This window comes from Oryctolagus cuniculus, chromosome 7, assembly GCF_964237555.1.
Source record: "Oryctolagus cuniculus chromosome 7, mOryCun1.1, whole genome shotgun sequence".
Lineage (NCBI taxonomy): Eukaryota > Metazoa > Chordata > Mammalia > Lagomorpha > Leporidae > Oryctolagus > Oryctolagus cuniculus.
Genome location: NC_091438.1, coordinates 62,005,718 through 62,022,223, shown reverse-complemented (window position 1 = coordinate 62,022,223; position 16,506 = coordinate 62,005,718). Strand labels below are relative to the sequence as shown.

Here is a 16,506-nt window from a genome sequence, read left to right as displayed (position 1 = left end):
TTTATAACCAGTTAATGAATTTATTTCAATGAAAAAAATTTAATTCAGTTTTTTCAAAATGGTAATTTTCTAGGGCTGGCTCTGTGGCACAGTGGGTAATGCCACCTGCAATGCCAGCATCCCATATGGGTGCCATTTCTTGTACTTTGCTTAGTGCTAACAGCATTAAAATGCTTACTCTTTATTTTTGTTATTTTTTTAACTTTTATTTGGTAAATATAAATTTCCAAAGTACAGTTTATGGATTACAATGGCTTTCCCTTCCGCCATAACTTCCCTCCCACTCGCACCCCTCCCATCTCCCGCTCCCTCTCCCATTCCATTCACATCAAGATTCATTTTCAATTATCTTTATATGCAGAAGATCAATTTAGTATATATTAAGTAAAGATTTCATCAGTTTGCACCCACACAGAACATAAAGTGTAAAATACTGTTTCAGTACTAGTTATAGCATTAATTCACATTGAACAACACATCAAGGACAGAGATCCTACATGAGAAGTAAGTACACAGTGACTCCTGTTGATGACTTAACAATTTGACACTCTTGTTTATGGCGTCAGTAATCTCCCTAGGCTCTAGTCATGAGTTGCCAAGGCTAAGGAAGCCTTTTGAGTTCTCTGACTTCGATCTTATTCCGACAGGGTCATAGTCAAAGTGGAAGTTCTCTCCTCCCTTCAGAGAAAGGTACCTCCTTTTTTGATGACCTGTTCTTTCTACTGGGATCTCACTCACAGAGATCTTTCATTTAGGGTTTGTGTTTTTTTTTTGTTTTTTTGTTTTTTTTTTTTTTTGCCAGAGTGTCTTGGCTTTCCATGCCTAAAATACTCTCATGGCTCTTCAACCAGATCCGAATGCCTTAAGGGCTGCTTCTGAGCCCAGACTGCTGTTTAGGACATCTGCCATTCTATGAGTCTGCTGTGTATCCGCTTCCCATGTTGGATCGTTCTCTCCCTTTTTTACTGTATCAGTTAGTATTAGCAGACACTAGTCCTGTTTGTGTGATCCCTTTGATTCTTAGACCTATGAGGATGATCAATTGTGAACTGAAATTGTTCACTTGGACTAGTGAGATGGCATTGGTACATGCCACCTTGATGGGATTGTATTGGAATCCCCTGGCACATTTCTAACTCCACCATTTGGGGCAAGTCCGTTTGAGTATGTCCGAAATTGTACATCTCCTCCCTCTCTTATTCCCACTCTTATATTTAACAGGGATCACTTTTCAGTTAAATTTAGAAACCTAAGAATAATTGTGTGCTAATTACAGAGTTCAACCAATAGTATTAAGTAGAACAAAAAAAATACTAAAAGAGATAAAGTATTAAATTGTACATCAACAGTCAGGACAAGGGCTGATCAAGTCACTATTTCTCATAGTGTCCATTTCACTTCAACAGGTTTCCTTTTTGGTGCTTGGTTAGTTGTCACCGATCAGGGAGAACATATGATGTTTGTCCCTTTGGGAAGATAATCATGATTTTTTATCTTCAATTTTTAATGTGATGTATCACATTGATAGATTTGCAAATGCTGAACCATCCCTGCATACCAGAGATAAATGCCATTTGCTCTGAGTGAATGATCTTTCTGATATCTTGTTGGATTCAGTTGGCTAGTATTATTACTGATTCAATTTCTGTCTTGGTTATGGGTCTGTTTAGATTTTCTATGCTTCATGGCTCAATTTAGATAGGTTGTATATGTCCAGGAATCTATCCATTTCTTCTAGGTTTACTGATTTGTTGGCATACACAACAAAGAATCTGATGATTCTTTTAATTTCTGTTTTGTCTGCTGTTACATTTCTTTTTTCATCTCTAATTTTATTGATTTAGGAATTTTGCCTCCTTTTTTGGGTTAGTTGGACCAATGGTGTGTCAATTTTGTATATTTTTTCAAAAAGCCAGCTCATCATTTCGCTGATCTTCTGTACTATTTATTGATTTTAATTTTGTTTATTTATTCTCTATTTTAATTATTTCTTTTCTCCTACTAATTTTGGGTTTTGTTTGCTGTTGTTTTTCTAGGTCTTTGAGATGCATTGATCATTCATTTATTTGGTGCCTTTTCAATTTCTTGATGTAGGCACCAATTGCTATAAACTTTCCCCTTAACACTGCTTTTGCTGTATCCCAAAGTTTGATATGTTGTATTGTTGTCTTCATTTGTTTCAAATTTTTTTTTTATTTTTAGCTCTTCTATGACCCACTGTTCATTCAGGAGCATGTTGTTAAGTTTCCATGTGTTTGCATACAATCTTGAGATTCTTGACTTGTTAATTTCCAGTTCATTCCATTGTGGTCTGAGAAGATATATGGTATGATTTCAATGTTTTTGAATTTGCTGAGATTTGCATTATGGCCTAGCATGTGGTCAATCCTAGAGAAAGTTCCATGCACTGGTGAGAAGAATGTGTATTCTGCAGCTGTAGGCTAGAGTATTGTAGATATCTGTTATGTCCATTTGGTCTATAATGTTGCTTAACTCTGTTATTTCCTTGCTGTTTTTCTGTCTCATTAATCTGTCCATTGCTGAAAATGTGGTGCTGAAATCTTCCATTACTATTGTATTAGAGTCTATATCTCCCTTTAGATCTATTAACATTTCTTTTAAATAGTGAGGTGCCCTGTAATAAGGTACATATATGTTTATTATAGTCATATCTCCCTGTTGAATTGATTCCTTAATCATTACATAGTTCCCTTCTTTGTCTCTTTTAACAGTTTGTGTTAAAGTCTATTCTGTTCTTCTTAATAAGTTTATCTTAGGATGACTATGCCAGTTCCTTTTTTGATTTCTGTTAGCATAGGATATCCTTTTCCATCCTTTACTCTTTTTTTTATTTTTTTATTTTTAGCTTTTAATTTAACTTAAAAATTTTAAATTTAAGGAGAACATGTGGTATTTGTCTTTCTTTCTTTCTTTTTTTTAACTTTTATTTAATGAATATAAATTTCCAAAGTACAGCTTATGGATTACAATGGCTTCCCCCCCATAACGTCCCTCCCACCCACAACCCTCCCCTTTCCCACTCCCTCTCCCCTTCCATTCACATCAAGATTCATTTTTGATTCTCTTTATATACAGAAGATCAGTTTAGCATACATTAAGTAAAGATTTCAACAGTTTGCTCCCACACAGAAACATAAAGTGAAAAATAATAGATGATTTTTTAAATGATGATGAAATCAGATCAGACCTATTGTCATGTTTAATCCCAGTGAGAGTCAAGTTGGGAATTGATAATTTCTTTTTTTTTTTTTACAGAAGATCAGTTTAGTATACATTAAGTGAAGATTTCAACAGTTTGCACCCCCATAGAAACACAAAGTGAGATATACTGTTTGAGTACTCGTTATAGCATTAAGTCTCAATGTACAGCAAATTAAGGACAGAGATCCTACATGAGGAGTAAGTGCACAGTGACTCCTGTTGTTGACTTTACAAATTGACACTCCTGTTTATGGCATCAGTAATCTCCCTATGCTCCTGTCATGAGTTTCCAAGGCTATGGAAGCCCCTTGAGTTCTCCGACTCTTACCTTGTTTAGACAAGGTCATAGTCAAAGTGGAGGTTCTCTCCTCCCTTCAGAGAAAGGTACCTCCTTCTTTGAAGACCTGTTCTTCCCACTGGGATCTCACTCACAGAGATCTTTCATTTAGGTTTTTTTTGTTTTTGTTTTTGTTTTTTTGTTTTTTTGGCAGAGTGTCTTGGCTTTCCATGCCTGAAATACTCTCATGGGCTTTTCAGCCAGATCCGAATGCCTTTAGGGCTGGTTCTGAGGCCAGAGTGCTGTTTAGGACATCCGCCATTCTATGAGTCTGCTGAGTATCTCACTTCCCATATTGGATCACTCTCCCCTTTATTTATTCTATCGGTTAGTGTTAGCAGGTACTAAACTTGTTTATGTGCTCCCTTTGACTCTTAGTCCTTTCATTATGATCAATTGTGAACTGAAATTGTTCACTTGGACTAGTGAGATGGCATTGGTACATGCCACCTTGATGGGATTAAATTGGAGTCCCCTGGTATGTTTCTAATTCTACCATTTGGGGCAAGTCAGCTTGAGCATGTCCCAAATTGTACATCTCTTCCCTCTCTTATTCCCACTCTTATGTTTAACAGGGATCACATTTCAGTTAAATTTCAACACTTAAAATAACTGTGTATTAATTACAGAATTAAACCAGTCAAATTAAGTAGAACAGACAAAAAAAACTACTAAGAGGGATAATGTATTAAGTTGTTCATTAACAGTCAGGGCTATGCTGATCAAGTCACCATTTCTCATAGTGTCGATTTCACTTCAACATACATCCTTTACTTTTAATCTGTGTGTATCTTTGTTGGTAAGATGTGTTTCTTGTAGGCAGCAAATAGATGGGTTTGGTTTTTTAATCCATTCATCCAGACTATATCTTTAAACAGGAGAGTTGAAGGCACTTATACACAAGGTGACTTGATAAGAAATTACTTGGTCCTGTTATTTTTCCATAAATATTCCAATTATTTACTTTATATTTCACTTGTTATTTTACTGGGAGATTTTCTGCCTTCACCTTCTTTCATAGTGATGATCAAGTTTCTGTGTTTCTGTGTATAGCACATCCTTAAGCATCTTTTGTAAGGCTGGACAGGTGTTGTCGCTCCCCCTCTTCATGGAGGAACGACACTAAACCCTGCCTGGGCTTCATATCCGAGTCACGGCACCATTATGTCGCTCCCCGTCTTCGTGGGGGAACGACACAGGACCCTGCGCTGTTCTTTCGTCTGCTCGGCCCTCCCCGGGTTTGCTGCTGGTTCTTCCCGGTTGGCTACTATCCCTTCCACCTCCGTGGAAGGGCAGTTCCCCCTGGCCGCATTCCCCACTTCCGCAGGGGAGCGGCACACCGCCGGCCGGTTCTCTCGGGGGCTGCACGGGTTCCCTTAGATGTTCCCCATAGATGTTCCTGGTGCATGCCGTCTCTCTCCTCCTTTATAGTCCTCCTCCGCCAATCCTAACTCGGCTGCCCACACGCCGAGTACGCTGCTCTCCTCCAATCAATAGCAAGTCCTACAGTTTATTAGTTGAACTGGAGGCAGCTGTGCGGAAGCTGTTTACTTCTCTCCCAGCGCCATATTGTGGGAGAGCAGATGCATAGAATAAGTCTTAATTCCAGTAACTCAGTCCAGTCCGGATTGCTCCCCACAGATCCCCCTTTCTTTTTATTTTTTAGCGTTGATACGCGCCTGTCTTCGGTGTCCCGCGGCACACACTCTGCTCTACTTGCTAGAGTTGCCACAGGCTCTTACAAGTCCTATCAGGCAAACCGAATCCGGGTCCTCTCTTCGCCATGTTGTGAGGAGGTTTTTAGGCGCTGATGCGTGCCTGTGTTCGGTGCCCTGCAGCGCATGCTCTGCTCTGCTAGAACTGCCTGCAGGTGCTTACAAAACCTATCAGGCAAACCGAATCCAAGCCTTCTCATTGCCGTATTGTGAGGGAGACTTATTAGTGTTGGTTCGTGCCTATCTTCGGTGACCTGCAGCTCATACTCTGGTCGAGCTGCTTGCTGGCGCTTACCGCCTTAATCAGGCAGACCGAATCCAAGCCTCCTAATTGTTGTATTGTGGGGGAAGCCTTACTGATGTTAATTCGTGCCTGTCTTCGGTGACCTGCGGCGCATAAGCTGCTAGCCGCCCAGGTGCTCATCGCCTCACTTAATCAGGCAGACCGAATCCAAGCTCTCACATTGCAGTGTTGTAGGGAGGCCTTTCTATTTCTCTATTTCTCTATCTCCGCGCATTCCTATTTCTCCCATTTTACTTCTACCAGCATTCCTATTTCTCTCACTTTACTTCTAAACTTCTGTTTCTCTTATCCCCGCAGCTTCCCGCTCTCATTCCATTTCTAAACTTCTGTTTCTCTTATCCCCGCGGCTTCCCGGCTGCGCCCGCCCCGAGGCTGCTTCTCGGCAGCTTTCCGGCGCCTCGCCCTGCCGGCAGCTTCACGGCTCCGCGCGGCTTCGCGGCTCTGCGCGGCTCGGCTTCGCGCGCTCCGCGGTCTCCACGCCCTTCGCGTCTGTACCACGGCCTCGCGCCAGCCCCGTTCCCTATCTACTTGTGCCCCGCACGCTCTCTCTGCGCACGGCAGCCTCCGCGAGTCACACAGCGTAGCTTACGTGTCCGCCACTAGCATTCAATCTAAGTTCCCCGGGCTAGCCTGGCGAATTCAACCCAGCATACGTCTCCGCCCCACGGTTTGGCTTCCCGTCCTTTGCTCCCCGGGCTAATCAGACGGATCCCAACCAGGCTCACGTTTCAGCTTCTGGTTTCAACTTTTCGCCCCCTATTCCCGGGCTAACTTGAGAATCCCAAAGTGGCTTTCGTATCCGCCTCGGCCTGCCCCCCGCGGCTTCAATTTCCCTAACATTTTTCTCTACCCGGTATGTTTCCCCAAGCTTTCCTCCAACAATACTCCTCCCTCATTTCTCCTGGCCTCTCCCCACAGTCCATATCCGAGTCTGTTTGTTCTAGCTTTCACTTTCGCTTTCGACCTTAGAGATTTCTCCCAGCTTCCCCCCGTAGTCCGTATCTGAGTCTATACCTAGGCTTTCAATAGCTTCTTCCGGCACCCATTTCGTCCGGCTTTTCCCTAGGCTGTTTGCTAGTCTCTCTCTCCGGTATTTTCCCAGTTCTTCCCGTTTCTTCCCTCCTAAGTTTGCTATCCGTTCTAGGTTTCCTATCCGAGTCAGGTTTCCTATCCGAGTCACGGCACCATTATGTCGCTCCCCCTCTTCATGGAGGAACGACACTAAACCCTGCCTGGGCTTCATATCCGAGTCACGGCACCATTATGTCGCTCCCCGTCTTCGTGGGGGAACGACACAGGACCCTGCGCTGTTCTTTCGTCTGCTCGGCCCTCCCCGGGTTTGCTGCTGGTTCTTCCCGGGTTGGCTACTATCCCTTCCACCTCCGTGGAAGGGCAGTTCCCCCTGGCCGCATTCCCCACTTCCGCAGGGGAGCGGCACACCGCCGGCCGGTTCTCTCGGGGGCTGCACGGGTTCCCTTAGATGTTCCCCATAGATGTTCCTGGTGCATGCCATCTCTCTCCTCCTTTATAGTCCTCCTCCGCCAATCCTAACTCGGCTGCCCACACGCCGAGTACGCTGCTCTCCTCCAATCAATAGCAAGTCCTACAGTTTATTAGTTGAACTGGAGGCAGCTGTGCGGAAGCTGTTTACTTCTCTCCCAGCGCCATATTGTGGGAGAGCAGATGCATAGAATAAGTCTTAATTCCAGTAACTCAGTCCAGTCCGGATTGCTCCCCACAAGGTGTTATCAAATTCTTTCAATTTCTATTTTTTATGGAAGTCTTTATTTCACCTTCAATCATTAATGACAGCCTGGCAGAGTACAGTATTCTGGGTTTACAGGCTTTTTTTCTCTTAAGCCTTGGACTATATTGCCATTCTCTTCTAGCCTATGGGATTTCTGATGAGAAGTTAGCTATGATTCTAATTGGAGATTCTCTGAAAATAATCTGGTGTTTCTCTCATGCACACATTAGAAACTTTTCTTTATGTTTAATGTGGTGAGTTTGACTACAATGTGTTGTGGTGAAGATTTTTTCTGGTTATGTCTGTTAGGAGTTCTATGTGTTTCCTGTACTTGGACTTCCCTTTCTTTCTTCAAACTAGGGAAGTTTTCTGCAATCATTTCACTAAAAAAAGGTCTTCTAATCCATTCTCTCTTCCCATGCCTTCGGTCTCAGAAAACTCCTAAGACCCATATGTCGGGTTGTTTGGTAGTAGCCCCCAAATCTCCAAGACTGTTTTTTAGTTTTCTAATTCCTTCTCCTTCTCTCTCTTTATCCTTTTTTTTTTTTTTGCCTGACTATAAATTTTCAGAGGATGTCTCCAAATTCAGATATGCTTTCTTCTGCTTCACCGAGTCTGTTGTTAAGGCTTTTATTATTTATTATTTAAATTATTCAATTCTTCATTTCCAATATTTCATTTTGATTTCTCTCTAAAAATCTCAATTTCATGGGAAAAATTTCTATTCATGTCATGTATGGATTTATTTAATTCATGGGTTTGCTTCTGATTACTTCTTTTTTTATTTATTTTATTTGAAATCAGAGTTACACAGAGAGAGAAGATGTAGAGACAGAGAGAGAGAGAGAGAGAGAGAGGTCTTCCATCCACTGGTTCACTCCCCAGTTGGCTGCAATGGCCACAGCTGTGCCAATCTGAAGCCAGGATCCAGGAGCTTCTTCCAGGTCTCCCTCGTGGGCACTGGGGCCCAAGGACTTGAGCTATTTTCCACTGTTTTCCCAGGCCACAGCAGAGAGCTGGATTGGAAGTAGAGAAGCTGGGGCTCGAACAAGCACCCATATGGGATGCCAGCACTGCAGGCAGCAGCTTTACCCTCTACACCACAGCATTGGCCCCTGATTACTTCTAATTAATCCTATGATCAATTTTTTAAATTCCATTTCTGGTATTTCTTCAATCTCTTCATTTTCACATTCTAGTATTGAAGTGTTGTTTTGTCCCTTTGGTGGCATCATGTTTGTGGGGAGCAACTGAGACTAGGCTAAGTTACTGGAATTAAGACTTATTCTATGCATCTGCTATCCCACAATATGGTGCTGGGGAGGAGTAAACTTCTACGCAGCTGCCTCTCACCAACTTGACAAACTGCAGGAGCTGATCCTGCTCCTGATTGGAGGAGAGCAGCGTGCTCGGCGTGTGGGTAGCAGAGTTGGGATTGGTGGAAGAGGACTACAAAGGAGGAGAGAGACAACAAGCACCAGGAACATCTAAAGGGAACATCCGGATAACATCTGAGCAGCCCCCGAGAGAGCTGGCCTGTGGTGTGCCACTCCCCCACGGAAGTGGGGAAAGTGGCAGGGGGAACTGCCCTTCCACGGAGGTGGAAGGGTCGGCAGCCAACCCGGGAAGGACCAGCAGCAAACCCGGGAAGGGCCGAGCAGACAAAAGAACAGCGCAGGGTTTAGTGTCGTTCCTCCGCGAATGGGGGAGCGACAATGTTGTCTTCCTTATTCTTGTTTCTTGAATCACTGCATTTATTTTTAGGCATTTGTGGAGATACTTGTATTTTTTTTCTTTTTTCCCTTTGATGGCTTTTATCTTTGGACTATGCCTCTGTGTCTCAGTGGTTGTCCCCCCCCTCAGTGAATATTCAAAGGCATGTCTGGGTGTGGTCAGGAAGTTCTGTTCATTGTTCCAGAGTGAGGGGAGTGTTCAAGGTGACAACCAAGTTGGGGATGGTAATTTTTTTTTTTTAAATCAGAGGGGAAGTTTGTTCAGCTCTGCTGGCATAGTCTCACACTCACCTCCTCTACACAAAGGAAACCAATGCCTGGAAGCTAACCCTAGTGGATACAACATTCATCCTTACTGCCACACGAACCACATAAAGGATATGTGCAGTCCTCAGTGTGAGCACAGATCCCACAGCAATAATCCTCACCAGGAAATCAGGGAGCCCCAAGCATGTGGAGCTGCCCACGTGACTGCCCAAAGACCCAGCCACATCCTGCACCCTCTATTGCAGCTACAAAGTTTTCACAGTCATAGCACAGCTCCCACAGTCATGAGCACTCAGCCTCCTGTCAATTCTCCTAGCCAGACTCAGGTATCTCCTTTCAGCTGGTTGCTGGGCATGCAGACACCAGCTGGTACAGCTGTTATGTATGTCCAAAATGGAGCTCGCCCTCGCTCAGCTAGTTGTAGGATGCTTATATAAAAAACAAAATGCTTATATAAAATGGGCAGGTAGATTATATAACTGGATCCTTTGTGATGGTATATTGCAAGCCCCAGCCTCTACCTGTCAGAAAACAGGAAGAAAGACCAAGGTCTTTCAAAGACTTCATGATAGCAAAAGGCAGACAAAGGCAGCTGGTACAAACTGATTGGATCCAATATAGTGTTCAGATTAATCACTACCTGACCTCCAGCTTCATTATATCCTCATTGTAATGCATTAGCATCATAGAAATCATCCCTTTCACTATATGACATCCTACAAAAGTGGCCATATAAGGAAAGAAAAGAAGTAGATCCCTAGTTCCTAGAAGTCGCCACCTCTTTCCCAGAAATAACATAAATATTCCAACATCCCCTTAACATGCATTTCCTGGACTCCATAAACGTAGAACCCCTACAGCCCACAGGTGCTTTTCTGTCCATGGAGTATACTGGTCTTAACTGCTTTCTTTAATAAAATGCTCTTGCTTTCACTTTTCTGGCTCACAATAGATTTCTGTCTTCTGTTGAAGTCAAGAACAAGGCAAAAACCATGGTGACCCATCCATAGTCCCCAGCTGTCCAGTATTACTTTTTTGAGCCTAAAATTTTGAAATCCTAATATTTGATTTATATTTTCTATCCAGAAGACCCAATCAGGAACATCATATCTGTGTAAACAGAAAAATCTGAGGATACTTCAACAAGTACATGGAAAAGTGGTATTAAAAATAAGTGTGCAAAATTTCTTTTAAATTTATGCATAACATTTTCATAATATGTATTTTCATATTTAAGTATTTTGAAGTCCTCTCATACAATCAATTATAATAGCTGTGACACTTAAAGCAAATTAAATTAGTAAAATACAAAGTAATCTTACTGTAGAACGCTTCCAGAAACGAATAATTTCATTGATATTTGATGCAGGATGAAGTAAAAAGTAGTCCCTCCATTCATCCCAGTCTATTGTCATTGTCCCATCAGCGTCAATGCTGAAATTAAAAAAAAAGTGCCTATAACATTTGTATAATAAAGTTAGTGCCATTATTAAAAATCAAATACTTCTTAAATATTTATGTTGGGGCATTTATTTGTATTTCACGATTTTCATACTGGATTTTTAAAAAATACTTTTTAAAGAACAGTTTCAATTTTCAGAAAAATTGAGAGCAGAGTACATGTAATTGCTTTAAATCCTCAAATCCTATTTCCCCTATTAGTAACACCTTACATTATTATGAGACATTTGTTACACTTAACCAATATTAATACACTATTATTAACTAAAGTGCATATTTTATTAACATTTTCTTAGTTTTCAGTTAATGTTCTTCTTTGTTTCAGGGTCTCCTCTAAGAGGTTACATTCTGTTTAGTAATCATGTCTCTTAAGGCTCCCGAGAGCTATGCCAGTTTTTCAGTCTTCCCTTGTTTTGATAACCTTACAGTTTAAAGTACTGAACAAGTATTTAGTAGAAATCCCCTTTACTAGAATTTATCACATATTGCCTGTTTAATTATTTGTATGAGGGCTTTTAATGAAAAAGCCATTGTAATCCATAAACTGTACTTTGGAAAATTATATTTACTAAATAAAAGTGTTTATAATAAAAAAAAAGTTCTTGGAAAATGAAATTAAAAGATAAGTTTATTTTAGTGCAAAAAAATTTCAAAATCCATGCACACATTTGTTTATCTCACATCTTCCTGTAATCTCTTGAAGAGAAAAACAATTTCTAAGTCACCTGTGTAGCTATAGCACTGAGATTTTTGACAAATGAATGAGTAATAAGTGAATGAAATTGACTGAAGACCAACCTTATACCTTTTGGCTCTTCTAATATTTTTGTCTCTGATCCTTTTCTCCCTATTTATAGTTTTTAAAGTCAATTTTAAAATGACCTTGTATGAATTTAAAGCGATGAGTATTCATGCAAAATTCATGATTTACTTAATATTAAGACTCTCAAATTTTAAAAAATCAAACACTGCTTCTTCGTGTCTGAATAAAAGGTAAAACTAACTAAAATGCCTTTTCAATAGAAATTATAAAAAATTAATTCCAATCTGTCAACATAAAGATTAATCCAATTCTAGTTCCAACAAACACAAAATAGTAGATATAAAACTTGTATTCCCACTGGAAACAATTATGAAACTAGACATAATATCTGTTTTCAGGCACTGGTCTACTAACAAGAATAGGTTGTGGTACTTGAAGGAAGACAAACAAACGAGTTGGGCCCATCCAATTCACTCTGGCTTCTGGCTGCGGACACCTTGCAACTGTAGCTTGGTGAGTAGAAGCCTTAGAAGAGATGAGATGGATAGAATAAACAGAGACTGGAGCTCAATATTGCTGAAGGGACAGGAATTTGCAAGGCAAATTTTTGGAGGGCACTCTAGAAACTATGTAGGTATCCCTTGGACCTTTGGCTGAGCACCAAACTACACGTGACTCCACCAACCTGACAAAAATAGCTAATGGATATTAAATTCTGTAGATGATAGCAATGTTGGAGTTCAAAAAGGAAACAAATGATAGTAAGAATGGAGAAAGAAAGAAATGTTATATAAGGGGGGCAATGAAAAACACAACCACTGACTTCTCATAAAAAAAAAAATGCAGGCTAGCAGACACCTTAGTTACAACTTCAAAGTGCTGGGGGAAAGAACTGTCAACCTATGATCCTACAGACAAGAAAAATAACCTTCAAGAATGTCAGATAAACAAAAATATTACTATAAAATTCACCAGCATGCAATGCCCACTTCAATCTGCTTTCTCCTAAGACACTATATTGTGATCACCTGGAACTATCTCTCCTACTAGCCTAAACTCCAGACGCAAAAACTGTGGTTAGTTCACAACTGTATCCTGTTCACCTGTAGTTAGGACTCTAGGTCTGAGGACTCTAAAGTCACACATGCCATCACATTTGTCATTATAACTCAACAATATTCGATTCTATGCAGAGAATTATCAAAGTACTAGACATTTGGTGACATTTGGGATGAATCCACACTAGTATAATTTAAGGGATGCAGTGAAAGTCAGGGTTTGGGAACTCATACACAAAAGGATTCTAAAATGAATCAAAATGTGTACTTCACACTGATCGCTTCTCAAACCCAGGCAAGTGTGAGAATGAACACACTACCACCAAGCCTCTCTGGGCTGTGAAAGCAGACCTCACACGGAGCAGTTTGTGTTTCACAGGGAGAAAGATCATGGCATATTAAGGGGTGAGAGGGTCCAAAAAGCATTAGGTTCCCTTTCATCTCTCTGCCTTCTACTACCTCCTTCCTTCTGACCTTTTAAAATAACTTCGTATGGGACTTTAATTGTGGATTGGTTAAACCACTATTTGCAACTCCAGCAATCCACATCGGAGGGCTGTTTCAAGTCCTGGCTGCTCCTTCTGTTTCAGCTCCCTGCTAATACGCCTGGGAAGGCAGCAGAAGATAGCCCAAGAACTTGGGCCTTGCCACTCATGTGAGAAACCAGGATCAAGTGCCTGTCACAGCCCCAGCCCCTGGCCATTTGGGGAGTGGATCAGTGAATGGAAGATCTCTCCTTCTCTCTCTGTCACTTGGCCTTTCAAATAAATAAAATGAGTATTTTTAAAAAATAAAAAAAACTCCTTAAAATAAGTTGTATCTGTCCTTTATACAAAAACACAGTGGTTGCAACCTTAGAATCTTTTCTTCAAAAGCTTAAGACATCAAACAAATCAAAGTTTAAGATATAAAACAAATGATTATAGAACTGTTTGGTTCAAGCAATAGGGGGAAGCTAGGAGTGTGCTCTAAAATGTCTCCCCAACATTCCTCACACACACACACACAGTCCCCATTAAGGACAGTCTGAGAAACCATTACACTGGGAGTATGTATAATTTCAGTTTGTTTCTGTTGCTAAAAATGGTCACTCACCTAATGGAATTACTTTGGAAGTTGTTTTTGTTTTAAAATATTCCACAAAGGTTCAATACATTTTGATTAATATGTAATAATTGTACATATTTATGTAGTATTTCAATACTCCTATACAGTGTATACTGGCCAGATCGTAATAATGAGCATTTCATCTCCTTATCCCTGTCATTCTTATATTTGAATCTTTGAGCTCCTCTCTTTTAGTTCTTCATAAAATATAATATAGGCTGCTGTAAACTATAGTCAGCCTACTGTACTGTGGAACACTGGACTGCAGTCCTTCTCTCTGCTTTGGTATCTACTAACCAATTTTATTTCATCCCCCTCCCAAGCTCCAGTGATCACTATTCTATATTCAACTTTTTTTTAGCTTTCACGTAAAAAAAGAACATGCAGTATGTGTCTTTCTGTGCCTCACTTATTTCACTTAAAATAATGTCCTCCAGTTTTATCCATTTTGTTCCAAATGCCAGGATTTCTTTTATTTTTTTCCCCATTTAAAAGGTTTTTAAATTTTATTTAAGGTATACAAACTTCACGCATTTCATAAGTACAAATTTAGGAACATAGTGATTCTTCCCACCCTACCCTCCCTCCCACCCAATATTCCATGGTGCATTTATACCACTTTTTATTCATCCATTCGCTCATGAATGGTGTCTAGGTTGATTCCATATCTTAGATACGGTAAATAGTGCTGCAATGTCCATGGGAATGTAGGTATCTCCTTGATATGCTAATTTCCTTTCCTCTGGACATATCCCAGAAGTGGGATAGCTGGGCCATATGGTAGATCTATTTTTAATTTTCTAAGGAACCTTCATACAATTCTTCAAAATGGTTGTACTAATTTGCATTTTCACAAACAGTGTATCACTGTTTCCTTTTCTCTACATCTTCTGCAGCACTTTTTATTAATAGTCATTCTAACTAGGGTTAGATCATATTTTATTGTGGTTTCTACTTGTTCATGGATTTTAAGTTGCTTTTAAAGAAACAGATTCAAAATGAGGATAGAATTAAGCAAATTCTACAAGCAGATTTGTTCACAAAGTTATATAATAAGGGAGTAAATACCACATTTATAGTAATTAATTCCCAATATAGAGTATAAAATACAAATAAAAACTTAAAATAAGGATAAGGGCTGACCTTTTCAGAATCTTGTTTGCCTGAACTTCAGAAATATCTATACCCAATGATTTCACAGCAGCAATTACCTCTGAAGCTTCTATCATTCCTTTAAAAATGAGAAAATATCAAGTTAAAGAATCTGAAAACAAGGAAAAATATATTTAGAATGCAGATCATTAAAAGTCCATTATAATCTCATGTTCACAACCCAAAGCCTGAAAAGCTATAAAAAGTGAACTTTTTGGTGACGAAACTTGCCTTAAACTGACATGAGGTTGGGGTGGACATGTGGCACAGCAGTTAAGCAGATGGTTAGGATATTCCCATCACACATTGGAGAGTGCCTGGGTTCATGTTTCATAATATGCTCAGCTTTCCTTGTGTGGAGCTAAATCAATTTATATCTGCAGTACCCATTTTTTCTGCACTCCTATGTGGTGCTCACTTCTCTGTGGGGCAGCCTTTTAATTACAAAGAACCAGTACAATAACAAGTCCTTAAAAATGCAATAGCTTCAAGTCATTACTATTTCTCTTAGGCCTATACTGTATAAGTTGTTGCCAGAGAAAATGGCTGAGGAGATCGGTGGTAGTACCTTTTAATTTGCTGCTAATTTTTTACAGAGGTACAAATGTCTGAAGTCCCAGTTCCACTCCCAATTCCAGCTTCTTGCTAAGATGCATCCTGGGAGGCAGGAGGTAATAGCTCAAGTACTGGGGTCCTGCCACCTATTTGAGAAACCTAGTTGACGTTAGGGCTCCTGGTTTCAGACTGGCCCAGCCCTGGCAGTTGTGGACATTTGGAAAGTGAATTAGCAGATGGGAGATTGCGCTCTCTCTCTCTCTCTCCCTTTCAAATAACTTAAAAATAAATTTTAAAAAATGTTTAAAGGTAAAATGGTTAATATTAATCAATTATTTTATCTAATTTAGTGTGCATATTCATGTTTCTCTGTAGAAATGTTCATGTTCACAATTGCACAGTGGCGCCCAGACCCCACTTGCATCATATATGCATTGTTACTTTTCAAAAATCCAATTTTTAAATCTTGTTATACATTTGGCCTAAGAGTTTCCAATAAGAAGTTACAGATCTATAATAGATTCTTGATTATATGCAAAAAGCTGAAAAAGCTAATTCTGAAGATCTGATTCATGGACATGAAAATAAGGCCACTCAATGTTGTATAAGGTAAGATTCAAAAGAGATTAACATACTTAAAAAGCAGGACCAAATTCTTTTTAACATAAACATATCCTATGTTAAGTAACTCAAGTCAACAAATATATTTCATACAAACCTACGCTGCAACAAATGGGGAACTATAAACCAGAGACCACCAAAGAAATGAATACATTTCAATAAAAGGTACGGTGTAAGCAAGGTACACTTATGTATTTAACAAATATTTACTGCATATTTACATATGGTATTAGAAATTGGGATAATAGTTACTTTGGCAGGGACAGTGATTGGGAGGGTGTCGCTCCCCCTCTTCGTGGAGGAACGACACAGGACCCTGCACTGTTCTTTTGTCTGCTCGGCCCTCCCCGGGTTTGCTGCTGGTTCTTCCCGGGTTGGCTACCATCCCTTCCACCTCCGTGGAAGGGCGGTTCCCCCTGGCCACTTTCCCCACTTCCGCAGGGGAGCAGCACACCGCCGGCCAG

At 40.3% G+C, this 16,506-nt stretch overlaps 1 protein-coding gene across 3 annotated transcripts in view; it reads right to left on the bottom strand.

Annotated features, from left to right (window-relative positions):
- LOC100344835 (mitochondrial adenyl nucleotide antiporter SLC25A24) overlaps nt 1-16,506 on the bottom strand; it is a 73,928-nt gene that overhangs the window by 37,349 nt on the left and 20,073 nt on the right. For all 3 annotated transcript variants that reach the window (XM_008264782.4, XM_002715453.5, XM_051856219.2), the window contains 2 exons: nt 14,858-14,945; nt 10,648-10,759 (listed from right to left, as the gene is read on the bottom strand). In XM_008264782.4, the coding sequence (XP_008263004.1) occupies nt 10,648-10,759; nt 14,858-14,945 (200 nt within the window). The remainder of the gene's footprint in view (nt 1-10,647; nt 10,760-14,857; nt 14,946-16,506) is intronic.